General features: G+C 43.1%; 1 protein-coding gene across 3 annotated transcripts in view; it reads right to left on the bottom strand.

The window, feature by feature from the left end:
• Window positions 1-22,169, bottom strand: part of grm8a (glutamate receptor, metabotropic 8a) — a 331,157-nt gene that overhangs the window by 191,705 nt on the left and 117,283 nt on the right. For all 3 annotated transcript variants that reach the window (XM_034075075.2, XM_034075077.1, XM_071201745.1), the window contains one exon: window positions 9,528-9,744. In XM_034075075.2, coding sequence (XP_033930966.1) covers window positions 9,528-9,744 — 217 coding nt within the window. The remainder of the gene's footprint in view (window positions 1-9,527; window positions 9,745-22,169) is intronic.

The following is a 22,169-nucleotide window of genomic DNA, read 5'->3' as shown; positions in this document are numbered from 1 at the left end:
TGTCGCTGCTAGCAAACATAACGCCTGACGTGGAAACGTTCCTCGTGGATGGAGCTACAGAGCTGCTAGAAAGACAGTGGAACCCGGTGCATTCCTCCGTCTGGATGTGGAGCACTTTTGCTAAATGTTTAGACAAATTGCTCGTGTTACCGCCCTCACATGATAAACTCTTATTCCACTTTTGATAACGAGTATTGTCCACATAGACACGGCTATAGTTTAACCACACCTCGGAGCGCGTTCTCTCCGCCATCTCCTCCGTGTGTGTGTGTTGCTGCATGTTGTAGCAGCTGCGTGTGTGTAAACTGCCCCGCCCCCTCTCACACAGACGGGGGCGAGATCTCTTAAACGGAGTTGGCGACACTTAAACTGCAATGTAATGTTTGTGTAGCAATAATACATACAACATATATCGGGGGCACAGGTTGTTTATCCTTGACAGTCGCACAATGGGCACACACTGAGTGTTTTCATATTCAGCAAATGTGTACACGCTAAACTGCAGACCTCAAGATGAAATAATACTTTCATTCACTCACGGCAAAAGTTACTTTACTTACTATAAAAACTCACGGTAAAAAAATACACTCCCTATTCCATTGTCATGAAGGTGGAATCTAACTATATCCAGAATACGTTTTATTGGATCCAGGCAAGAAAGATGTTTATTTCTGCTGTAAAGTTGGGCATTTTAACATGGGGGTCTATGGGAATTGCTCCTTTTTGCATCCATCCCCTGTCGGCCACTAGATGAACTGCAGTTTGTGGCACTTCCTTCTGGGCTTCCCGGCTCTGCGCTATGAAGCGCTGATTGGCTGTGGGTGGGCCAGACGTGCATGTGGGTGGGCCCAGGCCCACCCGGGCCCACCCACAGCTACGCCGCTGGCGTGTATTATGCATCGCAGTGCCTTTCAATTAAAGTGGGATTCTTCCCGTGTGATTGAAACAACATAAGCCCTGAAAATGACAAGGGCCCGATTTGAGTGTGGAGGGCAAGAGTGGACTGAAAGAGAACTAAAGAGGCAAAGCCAAGCAAAAAAAAGGATTAGTTTAGAGCCAAAGAACTAATTAAATGAATCCGGAGATCAACGTTTAATTATTTTCTCTCTGCCTCTTTTTTCTCCTGCTCATTTTCCTCCCTACTAAATGACCGCCTTGCGGAGTTTTGTAGAGCGGGCCAGTGTCACACACACTTCCTCTCTTACTGGCAAAAAGTCCCCTTCTCACACACACACACACACACACACACACACACACACACACACACACACACACACACACACACACACACACACACACTCTATCCCCCTTTGTGTGCAGTGTGTCTGAATGTAGATGTGCTGCTTTGTAATCCCACCTGGATCCCGTAGGGGTTAGGTGAGGAAGGGTACTGGAAGGAGAAAGGGCCGTGACTTGATTCCAAAAGATTCCTTTCCGGTAAGTGCGCTCTGCCACCTCGTGTTTTATAGTACAGTGATCCATAGCTCTATACTCGGCTCCATATAGGAGGCTGGAGTCTCTCGGTGCGAAAACATCCCACACCATATGATGGGATTTACAAGCAGGGTGGCACGGGGAGCAGAAGACACGAGATGGAGCAACTGAACAAGAAAATTAAACATCACCAGGTCGGATTTTGCTATCGGAGAGCAGGTAGAAATACCTCAAGGGGAATCAATGCAGTCAAACAGTGTTTTGATCTGACTCTACTTCCTGCATGACCTTCTCTTCGGCATATCTTTCCCATGTTGGCCTTAATATTATTTGTCCATTACCCTTTATCACTGCACTACGTTGGATTGTTGTGTGCAAAGGGAATCGTTGCATTATGCACCAGGTTTGTGCTCAGCTCTTAATGATGAGTTTGGCCCATGCTCACTGAGCTGTGTCTTTTACTAGTTCTGCATGAATGGAAAGCCATGGCTGGGGGTGAGCGCACACAGGCTGAGCACGCTGTAACGGTGAATACATCTCCGGATGTGTGCTGACTAAACGGCAAACATGGGCTGAAAAGAGATGCAAAACAGACACACAAGACATTAAATTACCATCTGGGGTAAAAACAACAACAAAGGCACGCGAAAGACTACATAGAGACTCACAAAAAGAGGAAAGAAAGACACAGAAACGGGAAAAACAACCAAAAAGGCACACAAGAAAAGACATAAAAGCTACACGAAACAGCAGCGAATCAGAGACACCATAGGAAAAGACGAAAAATGTCAGCTGCGGTGCCAAAAAGAAGTGACGCAAAAAGGCTGAAAAGGCAAAATAATTACACGAAACAGCTGCGAATCAGAGGAAATGAAAATAATGGCCGCTGATATACCAAAAAGACTAAAAGTGACAGCCAAGAAAGGCAAAAAATCAGACACACCATGACTATGAAAATCAAATAAATGCCAGCCGAAAAGTTTAAGAAGTGACGCAAAACGACCAAAAAGACATAACAGACGTTTCGAGTGAAATTGCAACGACGACTTCCTGTGCCGATAGATACAGAAAGTGTTGTTATTTCTCCCGAAAAGCCGTTCCCTTTCAAACAAAAAGATTTAGCTGAGCGTTGCTTGGCTGTACAAATTGTGCAGAATCTTCTCCATAACTCCTCCTGGGAGTGGAGCAAACAGCAGCTGTGGAGCCGCAAACACAAGTAGGACACATTCCGTTTCAAAGACTGTAAATATTAAACTTGCGGAGTGAGAAAAAACACGAGACAAGTGCAGCGAGAAATGACTTAAATCAGTCCTGTAACTCAGCACATACGCCGTGTAACCCCCGACTCACGCTGACAAGACTTCAGCTCCTGTTCTTAAAGTTCTCGCTGATTAATATGCATGCGCACACTCCGGCTCTCGTACACACACACACACATTGTCAAGAATCATCAGCGGACGATTACACACAAATGAATATGGATGTTTGGTATCAGTATGCAGAGTGGCTTGTAAGCTGCGATCATTACACTGCAATCACAAAATAATCACCAAGAAATTCCCTGTGGCTCCGTGTGTGTGTCCACCTGTACCACTATATACACGTTACTGTGTGTGTGTGTGTGTGTGTGTGTGTGTGTGTGTGTGTGTGTGTGTGTGTGTGTGTGTGTGTGTGTGTGTGTGTGTGTGTGTGTGTGTGTGTGTGTGTGTGTGTGTGTGCGTGCGTGCGTGCGTGCGTGTGTGTGTGTGTTGGCAGGGGCAGGGAGTGCTGTGAATCTATATTAGGACCCCTATCATTATTCTGTCTATGTACCCACTTCCTTGTCCCATTCTTCTTCTATTCTCTGTCTCTACCCATTTATTTCCTTCACTCTATAGCTTGAATCATAACTGTAACACACACACCTACACACACACACACACACACACACACACACACACACACACACACCAACTGAACTCTCCCCCTTGGTCACTTTTTCCTCTCCCCTCCCCTCCTTCCTTCCACATCCTTTCATCGTCTTCGTTATGTTCGCATCTGCAGAGCCGCAGAGTAAACAACTGACTGACTGCTGTCACGGCATGTCTCACACACACACACACACACACACACACACACACACACACACACACACACACACACCAAAATAAATCACCAAGAAATTCCCTGTGGCTCCGTGTGTGTGTCCACCTGTACCACTATATACACGTTACAGTGTGTGTGTGTGTGTGTGTGTGTGTGTGTGTGTGTGTGTGTGTGTGTGTGTGTGTGTGTGTGTGTGTGTGTGTGTGTGTGTGTGTGTGTGTGTGTGTGTGTGCGTGCGTGCGTGCGTGCGTGCGTGCGTGTTGGCAGGGGCAGGGAGTGCTGTGAATCTATATTAGGACCCCTATCATTATTCTGTCTATGTACCCACTTCCTTGTCCCATTCTTCTTCTATTCTCTGTCTCTACCCATTTATTTCCTTCACTCTATAGCTTGAATCATAACTGTAACACACACACACACACACACACACACACACACACACCAACTGAACTCTCCCCCTTGGTCACTTTTTCCTCTCCCCTCCCCTCCTTCCTTCCACATCCTTTCATCGTCTTCGTTATGTTCGCATCTGCAGAGCCGCAGAGTAAACAACTGACTGACTGCTGTCACGGCATGTCTCACACACACACACACACACACACACACACACACACACACACACACACACACATACACACACAGAGGGCAAGATAGTGCAATATCTGCTGACTCCCAGGACACAGTTACATTGCTGAGGACTGCTTTACCCTTTACAATCACACACACACACACACACACACACACACACACACACACACACACACCCAGGCACACACACTGATCTGACACCACAGTAAACATATATGTGCTGACTGCCACAGCCCCGGGCCAGCCAAAATAACACACACACACACACACACACACACACGCCCAGGCACACACACACACACACACCCAGGCACACACACTGATCTGACACCACAGTAAACATATATGTGCTGACTGCCACAGCCGCGGGCCAGCCAAAATAACACACACACACACACACACACAGGGGTAGACAGCAGAGTACGCAGAGCTGTCATCCTCACATCAGCACACAAACTATCCCGGAAAAAGGCAGGGAGGGTTACAGGACGAACGCAAATGGAAAGAAAAATATAGTACTCGACGGGTACTTTCTCAAATATAGCGTCAGTTTGTAAATATTTGTCACCCAACGTGATGAATTCATCAAACATTTGAGACGTAAACAGGAAACCGACTGCATTTTGATCTGTCAACATCACTTGAGGGACTCCTTAACTGATGTGAGGCAGCGATGCTCCGGGACTCAGGGAACGCGCTTTAACGACAGACAAACCCTCCGCTCTGTAGAACCGACTCATTTGCTCGATTGAAATCTTCTCCCATCACTCTGGCCTGATGAGAGGATGTCAACACTTTGCTGAGATACTTGCTGCTTCACCCTCTCACGTAACTCACCGGTGCATCTGCACTTACTAGTGCTATTGAATGGCAATCATGTGGACACCATGTTCAGAGCAAATGCTGCTGGTCACCAAAGACGAACCACAAGGACCTCAGACGAGCATTCTTTCTAACAGCCAATAAGAAGTCAAATCATCGATGTCTTTTTTTACATCCCTTTCCATTATGATGTTCAGGTCCACACAATCAGTGATAATAGATGTCCATATTGCCTTTCAGCCTTGTGTTAATCACAATCATAACACACACTAATAGACTAGGTATGTGCACAATACAGAGACGTGTAAGGAATGAATGGACGTTAAAACATCCTATAACATAAAATAAGAACTACATGCAAAAGAACAAGCTTGTTGAGGTGTACCTCGATAATACTCCTCTACAAGGTAACTCTGATAGTTAAACTCCCAAATATGAAGACCAACATATGGACCTAATGTCCATCTGGAACGCTAATTACTAACCTCATGACAGAAAGAAACGAGAAGTCCAATTGTATACAAGTCTACGAGAAAAAGACCCTACTTCTCAAATGATGTATTACATCTTGAAACATATTCCTGATGAGTTTATGGTCAGTTCTTCTTTCGAGCATTTTGTAAATACAATTTAAAGTTTAAAAAGGATATAGCAGTGGTGAATGGCAGGTGGCTGCGATAGGGTTGTCTCTCTTTCACAGTGTGTTCAGTTCATGGAGGTTAAGTGTAACTTTGTGGTCACCTTAAGATGTCTCCTCAATGCGGTTGTACTTAAAGGTCCCATGTCATGCTTTTCCGGTTATCACCCGTCCCCTTGTGTGCTATGAAGGTTTTTATGCATGTAAACGGTCTGCAGAGTCAAAACCCTCAAAGTACACCATGTAGCGAGTAAAACTCTAAAACAGAAAATACCTCCCCAAAACGCCTCGTTGATACGTCACTGTCCATTTGATTCCTCCGGGGACATCATGATGTCATGTCGTCCCCGGAACGAAATGGACCAATCCGTGGAGCCGTTACGTTACGTCCACGGAGCCGTTACGTTAAGCCTTTGCTGATTGGTCCAAATTGACCAATCCACGGACTTCCTCACACACTCAGTGCAGGCAGCTCTGCTGATCTCTCCTCCCTGGCTGCAGGCTGATAACAGACAGTTGGGATCGCGGCGAAATCCTCTCTGCAGACCCATTCTCACAGCGTCTATCAACCTTTTTCTTACTCGATATCAAGCCACACTTATTGTTGTTACTTCGGCTGTGACTTTGTGTGTGCTCAGGGTGAGTTTGGCTGTGTATCGCTAAACAAGGAAATCACACCTCCACGGAGCTTAGCGCGATTCACAACGTCCCGACTGGTCCCGACCAATCGGAGCACACTGCGCTCACAGGGAGGGGGGGGGGAGAGCTGCAGCGAGCCGTTTAGTGGAGAGAGTGAATACACATACTTTACAGAGATGCGAAACCAATGTGAGTTTGGAAAATTGCACAGTATAAATCTATTCTAGTAGACCTCAACAATGGAATTATGATCAGTGGAAATGGCCATGACATGGGACCTTTAAGCGAACCCTCTTGTGTCACTTCTGGTTAAAAAAAAAAACAAGCTCTCAAGGCTTTAAAACGGCAGTCCACAAACCAATGGTATGCAGTCTAAGGGCACAATACACATGGCAGCAAACATGTTTCACTCTGTGTGTGTACAACAGCCTGTAGCATTGTTAAAAAAGGAAGTGCAGAAGAGACACTTGACCATTGGATGCTTCCTCTGAAAGTCTCTGTCAGCACTCACTCGCTACAGCCTGTAACCTACGGCCTGCCATTTACCCCAAGTGTGGATTTCCCCTCGAGTGTCCCGAAAGATGTGAACAACAGGTCTGCTCCCTGTCCTTTTGCATGTCTCTAGAAAGCCTCTGATCATACATAATATCCTGAAGTGCACTATGCACGGCATATCATAGTGGTTATATCCTGACAGGCGGAAAATAAGTGGCAAAGCCTTCACTTACTTTCCACACCGCCGCAAAGTACAAACCTAAGTAACTTCAAAACTTCATTCGTTACATTGAGACTGGAAATATAAATCAACATTCAAATGCAGAGCAGCAGCATTATTCGTATTAAGGTCACCTACTAAGCAAAATCCACTTCTTCATGTCTCTTCTACATCAACATGTGTCCCCTCTTCTTCATGTCTCTTCTACATCGACATGTGTCCCCTCTTCTTCATGTCTCTTCTACATCAACATGTGTCCCCTCTTCTTCATGTCTCTTCTACATCGACATGTGTCCCCTCTTCTTCATGTCTCTTCTACATCAACATGTGTCCCCTCTTCTTCATGTCTCTTCTACATCAACATGTGTCCCCTCTTCTTCATGTCTCTTCTACATCAACATGTGTCCCCTCTTCTTCATGTCTCTTCTACATCAACATGTGTCCCCTCTTCTTCATGTCTCTTCTACATCAACATGTGTCCCCTCTTCTTCATGTCTCTTCTACATCAACATGTGTCCCCTCTTCTTCATGTCTCTTCTACATCAACATGTGTCGCCTCTTCTCCATGTCTCTTCTACATCAACATGTGTCCCCTCTTCTTCATGTCTCTTCTAGATCAACATGTGTCCCCTCTTCTTCATGTCTCCTCTACATCAACATGTGTCCCCTCTTCTTCATGTCTCTTCTACATCAACATGTGTCCCCTCTTCTCCATGTCTCCTCTACATCAACATGTGTCCCCTCTTCTCCATGTCTCCTCTACATCAACATGTGTCCCCTCTTCTCCGTGTCTCTTCTACATCAACATGTGTCCCCTCTTCTCCATGTCTCTTCTACATCAACATGTGTCCCCTCTTCTTCATGTCTCCTCTACATCAACATGTGTCCCCTCTTCTTCGTGTCTCTTCTACATCAACATGTGTCCCCTCTTCTCCGTGTCTCCTCTACATCAACATGTGTCCCCTCTTCTTCGTGTCTCCTCTACATCAACATGTGTCCCCTCTTCTCCGTGTCTCTTCTACATCAACATGTGTCCCCTCTTCTCCGTGTCTCTTCTACATTAACATGTGTCCCCTCTTCTTCGTGTCTCTTCTACATCAACATGTGTCCCCTCTTCTTCATGTCTCTTCTACATCAACATGTGTCCCCTCTTCTTCGTGTCTCTTCTACATCAACATGTGTCCCCTCTTCTTCATGTCTCTTCTACATCAACATGTGTCCCCTCTTCTTCATGTCTCTTCTACATCAACATGTGTCCCCTCTTCTTCGTGTCTCTTCTACATCAACATGTGTCCCCTCTTCTTCGTGTCTCTTCTACATCAACATGTGTCCCCTCTTCTTCGTGTCTCTTCTACATCAACATGTGTCCCCTCTTCTCCGTGTCTCTTCTACATCAACATGTGTCCCCTCTTCTTCATGTCTCTTCCACATCAACATGTGTCCCCTCTTCTTCATGTCTCTTCTACATCAACATGTGTCCCCTCTTCTGCATGTCTCTTCTACATCAACATGTGTCCCCTCTTCTTCGTGTCTCTTCTACATCAACATGTGTCCCCTCTTCTCCGTGTCTCTTCTACATCAACATGTGTCCCCTCTTCTTCATGTCTCTTCCACATCAACATGTGTCCCCTCTTCTTCATGTCTCTTCTACATCAACATGTGTCCCCTCTTCTGCATGTCTCTTCTACATCAACATGTGTCCCCTCTTCTTCATGTCTAATCTACATCAACATGTGTCCCCTCTTCTTCATGTCTCTTCTACATCAACATGTGTCCCCTCTTCTTCGTGTCTCTTCTACATCAACATGTGTCCCCTCTTCTCCGTGTCTCTTCTACATCAACATGTGTCCCCTCTTCTCCGTGTCTCTTCTACATCAACATGTGTCCCCTCTTCTCTGTGTCTCTTCTACATCAACATGTGTCCCCTCTTCTTCGTGTCTCTTCTACATCAACATGTGTCCCCTCTTCTCCGTGTCTCTTCTACATCAACATGTGTCCCCTCTTCTTCATGTCTCTTCCACATCAACATGTGTCCCCTCTTCTTCATGTCTCTTCTACATCAACATGTGTCCCCTCTTCTGCATGTCTCTTCTACATCAACATGTGTCCCCTCTTCTTCATGTCTCTTCTACATCAACATGTGTCCCCTCTTCTTCATGTCTCTTCTACATCAACATGTGTCCCCTCTTCTGCATGTCTCTTCTACATCAACATGTGTCCCCTCTTCTTCATGTCTCTTCTACATCAACATGTGTCCCCTCTTCTTCATGTCTCTTCTACATCAACATGTGTCCCCTCTTCTTCATGTCTCTTCTACATCAACATGTGTCCCCTCTTCTTCATGTCTCATCTACATCAAACCTGTCTGAAAATGAGCTGATCAGATTTGGCCACTTTATGATGTCATAACGATGTTTTGGCTTGAGTAACCATTAGCCAATCAGCAACCAAGGTTCTGTATATATCTGAGAACTATAATATATTGATGAAAAACTGTATAATAAGGGACCTTTAAAGCTAGTAACTCTTCAGATATGAGGATAAGGCAACACTTTTTTAGAGAACCGCTGGTCTACACATCATCGTCCAAACAGTGAGAGCTCCTACCGGTTTCTCTGGAGATCTGCACGAAGGCCTCCACGCCGCTCTCTCCGTAGTTTCCCTCCGATGCTAGCGTGGAGACGTAGTTCCACTCCATCGCCGTGACGATGTCCATCATGGCCTGGGCCTGGTAGGAGTCCGGCGGTACGACGCGCGAGAAGAAGTCGTAGCGGGTGTTGTCGCTCAGCTCTGGGGCCGTGGAGGCGTAGCTGACCTGGGGGATCTGGGAAGAGAGAGAGACACACATTGTTGGATGAGTAGAAGTTCTTCACTAGATTCCTCAACTCAGTGGTGCAAAGTAACTAAGTAGATTTCCTCAAGTACTGTACTACATTGAGTATTTCAATGTGTTGCGACTTTGTATTTCTACTCCACTACAATTCACAGGTAAATCATGTACTTTTACTCCACTAGATGTATTAACTTTGGTTACTTTACAGATGTGGATGACTGATGTGAAATATAATCAAGTGTTAAATCAGACTTTAGTTCCACCTGGAGTAAATCCACAAGCTGCCCTGCAGTCTACAAAGCCATTCAAACTAGCTGCACCTTCACCAGCTTTGAGAACACTTTCATGATCAATCATTATAAAACATATCATATATTATTCTGAAATGGACCAATCTGCACAACGACTATTTGGTACTTTAACTATATTTAGATGCTAATACTTTTCTACTTTGCCGCGTGTACCATTTTGATTGCATGACTTTTACTTGTATTAAAGTATTCCTACACTTAGTACTTCAGATCTGAGTACTTGTCCCACTTCTGCCTCCACTTCATTTTATGTATGTAGAAGAGAGTTATCCCATTATTTGCGACTCACTGCGATAAATAACTGTCAGGGTATTGATGAGAGGTTGCCATTATAAGTGTTACAATTCAACTGCAGCACAGTATCTTTGGCTCAGATATGTGACAGAAGCAAACAAACCATTTCAGTGCGGCGGAGAAAAGCTAACGTGGGGAATATTTAGAAAGCAGAATGAGATAACAAAAAGTAGAAACAGGTGATGCAACGCGTCGTCATTTTTCAACGGCGGTGTCATGGCCGACAGATTAACAGTTGAGAGAAGGCGCTTTCGACAGGGGGAGACAGACAGTGAAGATACAGCAGGGACAAGAAAGGAGGAGAGAGAGACAAAAAGCACAACAGGCTGATGGCAGGATGGATAGACAGGGGGTGACAGAGTGACAGGACACACACACACACACACACACACACACACACACACACACACACACACACACACACACAGGTATCGCCAGTGATAGGTAGAGTAACAGGCGGAAGGTGTTAGATGGCTGACAGGCAGATTGATTCCCCCCCTACAGAGGAGGACAGCAAGGGAAGACCCTGTACTTGCCAACACACACACACACACACACACACACACACACACACACTCAGCTGTCTGTCGTACACACATAAAAACAGTCTGCACCAAAGCAAAACTTGCTGATGCGGCATGAAGAGATTGAAGATGGACAGTGTGTGTGTGTGTGTGTGTGTGTGTGTGTGTGTGTGTGTGTGTGTGTGTGTGTGTGTGTGTGTGTGTGTGTGTGTGTGTGTGTGTGTGTGTGTGTGTGTGTGTGTGTGTGTGTGTGTGTGTGTGTGTGTGTGTGTGTGTGTGTGTGACTGGAATGTTTCTAAAGCCCATCACTCACTGTCGGTATTCCCTCCGAGCGTCATCTGAAGTCCCTGCGTCTGCACACGCCTCAGACATTTGGAAAGGTCAACAATCTATGCTTAGTTTTGCAGAATCTTCTAAATGCTTCTTCTTCAATCAATCAATCAAAAAACTTTAGGTTTCGTGACAGTTACACCATGTTAGAATAACCTAATATATATTTAAATAAATATAAAGGAAGTACAACTGTGCAATAAACGTCCTTGCCGCCACAGGGACAGAAAGTATTTTCCTTTGATAGTCCAGAAGCTATAGGAATCGCTGGAAACAACTCAAGCTCATGATGAAGGCATGATGAAGACTCACATTGAAGACGTTGTGAAGCGCTTAAGGCGAGACACTACCGGTGAATAGGGTAATTTTTTGTACTTAAAGATATCAGCTAGAAATGTGTCCAGTTAATTACTTACATTAAGACAATTATTTTTTGTATTACACGTTTTCTGAAATAGCATGTTTACATATGCAAATTAGCCATAATCTCATTAAATATGCGCCATTTTGAGATTTAAATTTCCAGCGAAAGCTAAACCAGGAAGTGTTTTAGCACACCACGTGACGCATCTGAACGAATCACGTTATCAGAAATTGACACCAGCCAATGAGATTTAGTTTCTTGGTTTAAGACCCCTTTGTACTTTCACGATTGGTTGCTGATACAAAGGAAATGACCATATTTGGATCCGATGAGATTGTGCAGGAGAGACGGAGCTTTCCAACGATACCCCTGATTACACGGTGCAAACAGTGGTCGCAGTACTTTATGTTACGTTAGAATGCTAGCTTTTGGTGAATTTAGGAGGAATCTACAGACGCAAATAGACAAAGTATAGTAAAATAAACAGCAAAATGTGTATTTTGTACATTTTACAAAACAAAATGTATTAGACTTTCTTTGGTTGCAGCAATCACAGAATTCTTAGACTTTCTCTTGTGTGGCTCTGTGTATTTGTGTGCATGCTGCTGTGTGATTCCTGTTCCCCTTCGTCTCTCTTTGTGCATATAAATAGGTGCATATCCATTTCAAAAGAGAAATTGAATGCATGGCTACAGGAATAAGATATGTGTGTGTTTACAACAGCGGAGAGAAAGTAACTCTGCGACCTGGGAAAACCTGCTACTTTGATATTTTGTTATTTCACTCTGCAGCTGGGAAACTTGGAAGACGAGACACACACAAACACACACTTGTGAGCGCCGCACAGTCATCCTCCTGACATAGTTCCCTCGTCATTACCGAGTAAGAAGAGGAGAAGCAGAGAGAAACAGATTCACTGACATCCAGACCCAGCACTGTATGCCACAACCTTTCGACACATGAATATTTTCTGTATACTTCTATAGTCGCACAAACACAAATCCCCCAGACTCACATGTTGTAAATCATTCATGTGCTGAGGTTTGAGAGACTATGCATTCCTTTCAAAGCAATTTGGAGAGTAGTTAGAGGCGGGAAATTAACAGATTGGTTCCCCTGCATCGCTAGGGAGGGAGATTACACCTCAAATTCCACTAATACCATTTGCTCTAATGAATATGCGCATGTGAGAGGGATCTAGGTATGCTTTTGAACGTGCTGTTTCAATCAACACTAGAAACACTTTCAAATAGGGCGCTGTCAGTGTGTCTGCATGTGGCACTGATCATCTAATATATATATAATCAGTGATGTGAGGGTCATCGCTCTTATGATGGATATGACAGACTGACAGACTGAAAGATAGCAACTATTGGATTGCCTTGAGATGTGGTAGTGACATTCATATCCTCCGTAGGATTGTGTTCACTTTGCTGAAGCATTGATGTTTCATATAGTGCTCAAGTCAGAAGTTCAGTCCAGAAAGTCAAGCACTTTATGAGTCAGTCCATAATATTTCGCGACATTTTTACCAATTTCTAATGTCCCCAAATACATAAGGACATGTTGGAAGTGGAAAGATAGCAGCCACGAAGCCATTTGCTAATATGTAATACACATTAAACACATTGGGAGACCATGTGTTATACATTAGAGCATGTTAAAGTGATATATTATGCAAAAATGCTGATTCATGCTCTCGTATTTGGAGTTATGCTGCTTTTCTTGGTTTTTGGCAAATAAAACGGATTATGTTTGAGTTTTGGATATACTAGGCAAATGATTTAAAGAGATCCCCTTGCATATCAAATGACTGATATTGACATTTTCACTTACGGTACGTCCACACAGCAGCTTTTCAAAAATCTTGAAAATCTTGGAGCTGGGCGTGTCTGACAGCTTGGGGATTTTTTGCGAGCAATGCGACCAACAACCAATCACATGAATCTCCCGCCCCCGACATACAAAGCAAAAAACCCCGGGGATTTTATGCGAGCAATATATATATATATATAAAGTCCCCAAACAGGCGAAAACCTACCAGTTTCACCCACTGTCTCTGCCACCTCCCTCCATGCCTGGTTCCTCCGGTTTGTATCCCGTTAATAGTTCTGGTCGTAAAGAACCGGGTGATTTGCTACCGTAATTTCTCCTTTGGAATATGAGGAAATGAACTGCGGTCTGGTCCTCCCTGCTTACACGCGGTTTGATTGGCTAGCGCTTCTACTGGCAGATTTGCATAAATGTGTTTGATTGGCTGACGCTTCCAGCTCAACTTCAAAAGTTGAACATTGCTCAACTTTTGAATCCTGGAAATCTTCGCTTCGCTCCCCCACAATGCAGTTCGGCGAAAAGCGAGGCAAAGTGACGTCATCCCCATTCAAAGTCAATGGGCAGAGAAGCGTTGGAAGCGGTGGAAGATTCGTCTAAAGCTGCTGTGTGGACGTACCGTTATTCTGGCATTTTATAGAGAAAACAATTAATCAAAAAAAAATGTGGCAGATAAATCAATGATAAACGGAATTGATACCCTATTACAACCGTGTTACAACCGTATATTGTTACCCTTCAGTACACATGCTTACATGCAAGGGTTCAAACTAACTGTATTCAATCCAATGTTCCCAAGCCTTTCCGGGTTTCTAACTAACCCTGTGTTTAGCAGAGTATCTATTTCATGCAGTTTGTCTGCCATTGAATAGCATGTTGGTCAATCCCAGAAAGATATTGATATACTATAATATGTGTTTTTTAAGTAATGAATATCACCACACTGGAGATATAGAGATGTCTTCCCTTGGCCATGAAAAAACAGATCAACTCTCGGTTGAACTATATTCCCCTCCAAGCAAAGACTATTGGAAAAGCACAAACTAAAATGTTTTCCCTCCATAAAAACAATCAACGCACACCATTAGGCTGATGATATCTCATTTCTTCTGATGCAGACTTTCTTTAAAGTGACTCTTAATAGCCATTTATGTTCCTCAGCATTATGCTCCGAGTGTAGCTGGAGGAAGTGAAGCCGGTATAACCCAATATCCTAAACTCATGTCACCTATAGACAGCCAGGTCGGCCCCATCTATTCCTTAATGGCCTTGGAGATAGAGGGGAACCGTTTCATCGCTCACTATAGAACAGACTGAGTCCAGGTGGGGCAGTCAGCAGATAACTAACAGCTGGATCTGGACCTTAACACACCTCATGATCCGGGAGGCTGGCTCGTTGTGTGTCTCTCCTGCCCGAGGAACAAAAGTGAGGAAGATCACTACTTGGACTTTCAGCCCTTCTCAGTGAAGAATGCATTTAAAATATAGAACAATATACAACTCATGATGCTGACTCCTCACTCCAGTGAGGAACGTTGCCATCAGCCCTCTGAGCTGTCCCTTTCAGCAGACCTAAGCACAGCTCAAGTGACCTTTTGAAATGCCACGTGGAAAATCGAAGGTAATTACATATATTTGAGGTAGAAAAGGTATATAGTATGGTATATTAAGAAAAAATGCCATAACAATTTTTTATGTTCGGTAAGAAGGCTTGACATGTGTTACAAACATGCTTTGGCCAAGAATAAAAGTGCAACCTTTATATTTTTAGATCACATAATAAAAATCCAACTTTTATTAATAGTCCAAGACAGGAGTTTGAAAAAATGCTGACATTGTGGTCATTAAATGTCTTCCGTAAAACACTGCACATGTTTGCATATCTGATATTCAACTTGTCATGTGTTATACCAAATGTAAATAATATTATAACTTCTACAGTCATTTTGCTAATATATGTTATTGATTTGTATCAATGGCACACGAGACCATTGTTTTCGTCTCTATGACATAGAAACAACAGTTCTCCATGTCCACAAATATTAAGTGCCGTATGATAAGAAAAACTGACATTCTAGACAAACTTTTTTTGACTGATTTTAAGAAAGAAAATCTAATTCAAAATGTTTCAGATGTGGACACAGATTTGAAAAAGCTAATGTATTGCAGTAGCCCAGTAGAGACCAAAAAGGAAATTGTCCATGACCTAATGTGGCCCCAGAACCATAGCCTGAACAACATTTAGCTTTATCAGTTTCATCTGCAACGTCGATTATGTCTCGCTAACAACTTGTGGTCGTGTCAAAAACTAAATAAAGCCTTGCATGTAAAGGTGTACGTAAACAACATGAGTGAATGTACAAGACGTGTGTGTGTGTGTGTGTGTGTGTGTGTGTGTGTGTGTGTGTGTGTGTGTGTGTGTGTGTGTGTGTGTGTGTGTGTGTGTGTGTGTGTGTGTGTGTGTGTGTGTGTGTGTGTGTGTGTGTGTGTGTGTGTGTGTGTGTGTGTGTGTGTGTGTGTGTGTGTGTGTGTTTGTCTGGCAGTAATGGAGCTGTCGGGAGCCAGACTCTGAGCATTAGGTTGATAGATGGCAGTGGCCTGAAGCTAATTAACCCCACTGCCTCAAATACACACACACACACACACACACACACACACACACACACACACACACACACACACACACACACACACACATTTTGTTGTCCAATAGAAGGTTGTCTAACAGAAGATTGTTGCCGAGTTGGTGCGCACACACACACACACACACACACACACACACACACACACACACACACACACACACACACACACACACTTCCAGGGTCAGTGATTAGGAGTTAATTAATTAAACACACCAAAACGTTTAGTACAGTAGTACACACACATCGTTACAATCAAGGTCAATAATGGGGATTCAATGAATTAAGCACGCTTTGATTTTAGATGTACACACACAGAAAACACTCAGATCAATGAGCGGTCAGCACACTAATGTTAAACCTATTGTAAATAAGTACAGCTTTGGATATTTCACTTTAAATTGCAAATGATGTGATTATCAAGTAGACAAGACTATCTTTTTTAGATGGAGTTGCAGCGTTAGCGACTGAGATGTCAGAGGATGAGGCACACAGACTGCAAATTGATCTGGCTGAGCGGAGCCATGTTTTTCCGTCTTGAAGGTTGTTTGCTTGCTCAGAATTCGCCTCGGCTCTCTAACAGGCGGCTGTGTTCTGTGTTTAACGAGGAGAGGGCTGGCACAGAGGGTCCTGCCGGGTTCATTTAGCACAATGAGAGGGTCTGACCCTGTCCTCCATGTCTGGGTCCATCTGTCTCATTTTCTCTTCTCCCTATATGGCCCTCTGTGTCTCTCCTCCCATCCTTCTTGTTTCACACATTCTAAATGTGTGCTTCTTTTCTTAGAAATGTACGACCGTATAATCTAATTACGACCACTAATTATCGGCTTACAATAGCATTGTTTGATAATTCCAAAATAAATCCTATTATTTAACATGTTTGGAAAGAGTTGGACGTCCATCATATTATGCTTGGTCTGCAAAGGCTAAAATCCAAATCCTCGTTTTATAGTGACATCACCATGTAACACTTGTGCTTCGATTGGCTAGCGCTCCAACACATTGTACGTGAAAGGTTAAGAGGTGGGCATTTAGAAGCGGCTGACCGATCACAACAGAGCCGGCCAGCTAACCAATCAGAGCAGACTGGGCTCTGGTTTCAGACAGAGGGTGAAAAGACGTCAGTGCACCCCGCTACCAGATTGTGCCTGTGCTGTGTGTCATTCACTCTCAACATGGATAAAAGTACAATAAGCATTATTCAGGTACATTCTCTATTCAGACATTATAGCCTATTATGTGCGACTGTCGGTCCGATGTAAAAAAAATAAAAAATAAAAAATAATATTTTATTTTTATTCTCAAAATAATTTTCCTGGCCAAATATTATTGCTGGTGGGCCACCAATGGCCCGTGGGCCGCCTGTTGCCGACCCATGTTGTACATGATAGGCTAAGGGGCGGGACATCTATAAGCGGTTGACTAATCACAACAGAGCCGGCCAGCTAACCAATCAGAGCAGACTGGGCTCTGGTTCCAGACAGAGGGTGAAAAGAATAAAGAGCTTTTTGAACATTAAAGCATGGAGACATGTCCCAAAGAGACACTACATACAAATTATAGCGTAATATCTCCTCTTTGTGCACCAGCACTGACAATGTTTTGGTTTATTTGAATCAAATATATCTGCATTTCAGCTTTTAAGACTTTTAGTCTAACTAATAATAATTAATAATAATAATTCCTTGCATTTATTATAGCGCTTTTCCAGTGCTCAAAGCGCTTTACAGATACACACATTACACATATTTATTTTTATTTTTTTTATTTTTTTAAACTAAGACTTTCAACTAAAACTGAAAAACTAAATAAAGACAAAAAAATGGCAAGGACTATGATTAATCAAAATAACTCACAAAATAAGCACGGTGCAACATCAGTTCAAAGAGTTGTTGTTTTTTAAATATGAAAGCACAAACATTTATATTACGAGCAAAGCTATGACATATCCAGAAATCCACTTTAAAAGCCAGCCAGGGAGAAAGGGGGAGCACAGTGAGATAAATATCACCTCGTTCTATCGTATATCATTGTTACTCTCAGAGATGCTACTTTAATTGCAGATAAACAACATTGATATTCCATTTACTGTCTCAGTTTCACCCTGGGCTCGCTCTCCACATCACAGGATATTGAGAATAGAAGAGCAGCCTGTAATTTGCTTGTTGACAAGAAACGGATAGACAAGATGAAAGAAAGATGGTATAGGAAAGTAGGTGAAAAGAGGACACTTCACAAGACAGAGAAAAGAACACGAGGGATAACAGCGAAAGAACAAGAGGACGGGAGATAGAACAGATGACACAGAAACATTTGTGGGGAGCAAAGAAGAAGCAAGTGAGAGATACGAAAGAGAAAGTAAGGCAGAGAGAAGGGATGGGAAACAACAATCCAGATGCCGTGAAATCACGACACGTAAGATCAGAGTGGGAGAGAAAGCAACGGGAGTGAAATGAGAGGATTGTTTAAAAGCCCAGAGGTTAAGAAAAGAGATGACACTGATAGATGATGAAAAACAAAGAGAATGGCGAAGAGACTGATGCTGAATGCAAATGAACAGAAGTGACAGAGATGAGATTGATAGAGCGGAGAAAGAGAAGAATAAGAGGGGAAGAATGAAAGATGAAACGAGACAAGCAGACGCAGGGTCTTTACAAATGCACACTGAGGGGGAAGTTAACTCTTTATCTCCACGTGTTCTCATTCCAGACTTACAATCAGGAAGCTGTAATAGATCACTTACTGAGAGGAAATGGATGGATCTACGTCCAGATATGGAAAGATTGCAACACCTGCAATAAGAATGTAATCATCGGTCGCTTTCTATAAACAATGGGTTTATCTAATACAATAAATGTATGTTTTTTCAGCACCTCCGACGTAGATTTTAGCAGTGAAGGAGATGATGATTCTTCCCCACCTGGCAAGTGCACACATAGACATCAAAGTGGGCTTGAGGCTTGAGTCCCTGCCCTTTGTCTTCCTCCAGAGAAAGTGCCCTTTTTCCCCCTTTTTTAAAAATAAATAAATGACTATATATCTACTGCTGTTTGCGCACAGTTTGCCTTTCCAAAAATATATGTAGAGATTAGACTGTGAAGTTCCGATGCTCTCGCTACCCTCCGGATGGATTTAACTTCTGTTAGATAGCTATCATACTGAATAAATACTGTGAATGTATGCAAACATTTATGGCATATGGCTGTCTAACAGAAGTTAAATTCATTCCTCACTTATTCTGACAATGTACTTAACCCTAAATAAAAGAACCCCATAAAAAGAGTTGTTAAATAATAGTGAAGTCACGTCGTAATAACAATAACTCATCTCTCTCGAGTTTTCTTTTTGAGCTTTGCTAAAAGCCACTGTGTCAAGTGTCCTTCTTGGGTTGCCGTCCGGAGTTGTCCAATATGGCGGACCATCTCGCACATGCGCAGTACCAATCGGGCAGGGGGACGGATCGGGTAGTGACAGCCATATCTGCACGGCCTACCAGATTAGCACGGGGTCCGTTACGCTTACTAATGACGTCACGCATTGGCTGTACGGCAACCCAAGAGGACATTTTACACGGCCAAATTCCACAAAGAATATTAAAAAATAACAATCGACAACTTTAGTGGAACTGTGTCAGGAAAGTGAAGTGATAATTAAGTAATGTTATTGAAGAACTGAAATGCATAAAATTGAAAGTTAATATCATATCCCTCCTAAATATGGTCGTAGACTTTACTGATGATTTAGAATGTATTGAAACTCCAGACTCAACGTAAGAGCTTGTGCCTCTTCGGGGGGTGCTAACATTTAAACATAAACTTTATTCTTTACTTTCTCCGTCTTTATGATATCAGATACCGTCATGTTGTTTCCATAGCAACAACAACTTCCTGTCAACAGCTCCTGTTTCACCTGCTTAATACAACTGCGGTCAAGCCAGCACATATTTTAATATGTTTGTTATAATTGTTATTGACCGAGTAGGCCTAAGCACTTTTATTTTGAAGGCAGTTTTCGCGCACCGCAAAACAACGCAGATGCTGGCTTGACTGTGTTTTCCGAAGTGGAGGCTGGCTTGACCGCAGTTTAATACAGTTATCATCACTGCTACCGTGGTCACATCGGGGACCCGTAACATTTACAATAGTTGAGATGTGAAGGGGGTTATGTTTTTTTGTCTGTGTTCTGGGTTCCTGCAGTTTCTTGAACAGACAGTACACACGTTCAGAGGATGAACGTGTGTCTGTGGGAGTTTACGCTGTTGACAGGAAGTTGTTATTTCGGAGGGATATGATACATATTAACTATACATTTTATGCATTTCAGTTCTTCAATAACATTACTTAATTATCACTTCACTTTCCTGACACAGTTCCACTAACATACATTCACTGTCGATTGTTATTTCTTAATATTCTTTGTGGAATTTGGCCGTGTAAAATGTCCTCTTGGGTTGCCGTACAGCCAATGCGTGACGTCATTAGTAAGCGTGTAGCAGGACAGGGGCTGCAGTCGGATAGTTTAAAAATCAGCTCCTAAGTTCTAACCCTATCGTCTATTCCTTGACCTCTGAGTGAAACGTCACGGGGTTAAGGGATAGTGGATAGGAGAATTCAAAAGGACTTAGGAGAAGAGACTGCGGTACTTTAGAGAATCCGAATGCACTTTCACTATCCGACGTGTTTATGATGTGCCAGCGGACGTCATTGTGTGCGTCTGCTGCTGTGGGGAAACTATGGAAACCACAGTTTTCTATAGCGGACTACAACATGGATGTTCAATAAGAACGAGGGACTGCTGTGAACTCATCTAGAGACTCTGCACCGTGCTCTGACGCTGTTGCTTTGCTTTATGAACGTGGACAACAGAGAAACATATTCCTCAGGACCAAATTTGGAATTGAAATAAAAAAGGAAAGTGAAACTTATGCTCGTCACCCTCTCCCTCCGGTCCACATTAATACCAATGATCCCAATACGTATGATTGTATGAACTAAAGATCTTAAAATCAATACAGATGTATTTATTATAAACGTTAGTGGTCCTTAACATCTATCACTGTGTATATCACCATTCAAACATCTTTTAAAAGTTGAACAAACTCCACACAGCTCAGTAAAGACTGAAATGTTGACTTTATTTGATAATTTCAGTGAAAACTAACGTTCATATTTCTCTTTTTGATTATAATACTGATGAACGTTCAAAACAAAGCACTTTGGCAACTTACCACCTATGTTTTAAAATGCTTAATAAGCACCGTAACTTTCATGATATAATTTCTCCGTCATAATCGGTTGTTTCCGTGAACGGCCGACTGTTGAGTGACGGCAAATGCTGCGGCTGCAAGGCATTGTGGGGCAGCATTTTCGCTTCTCCTGTCGGTGAGGGAGGTCCAGTGGTTCCTAAGCTAAAGGAGGTTATAAAGGAAGTTTGAAACCTCCTTTCCTATCATTCTCATCATTCTAGAGAATTCGAACGGCACTTATCATGGCTGCCACTGAGGGACTTCCGGGTCATTTCACTCCTTTAGGAAGGTTCCTAAGCTAAATGGACTATTTGACTTCAGCCCAGGAGAAAGTAAACCCACTCCTACAGACTCCCTGAGAAAAAGGGGAGTGGCTAATCAAGCACCCCTGAGAGAAACTGGAGGAAACAATCAAGAGAATGATTGGCACCTGTGTGCTGCTAAAAGGAGGACAGCATGGCATTCGAAACAGGGAGAAAGAAGCAAGAGGAAGTCGGAATCGAACAAGGAGAAAAGTGGATTCTTGAGGACTTCATCAGCTGAATCAGGATATTTTTTGGGAGTGTTTGCCACTGAACCAGGAGCTGTTGGGGAAACATTCAACTTTCCCCTTCCAAGTTAACCCTGCAATCCAGTGAGCTATTCTGGCCTGTCACCCTCAGATAAGTGGTTCTCACTACACCAATACCATTTCTCCTCCTCTAGCACTCTATACACACACACACACACACACACACACACACACACACACACACACACACACACACACACACACACACACCACACTCTGGACTTTTAAAGCTGAACTTTAAAACTTTACTTTCACACATCCTTATCCCCTGAAATACACTCCTAAACTGAGTGACAAAGGACAAA

Source organism: Pseudochaenichthys georgianus, chromosome 23, assembly GCF_902827115.2.
Source record: "Pseudochaenichthys georgianus chromosome 23, fPseGeo1.2, whole genome shotgun sequence".
Classification (NCBI taxonomy): domain Eukaryota; kingdom Metazoa; phylum Chordata; class Actinopteri; order Perciformes; family Channichthyidae; genus Pseudochaenichthys; species Pseudochaenichthys georgianus.
The sequence above is the reverse complement of the archived record's forward strand: the minus strand, read 5'-3'. Positions and strand labels throughout refer to the sequence as shown.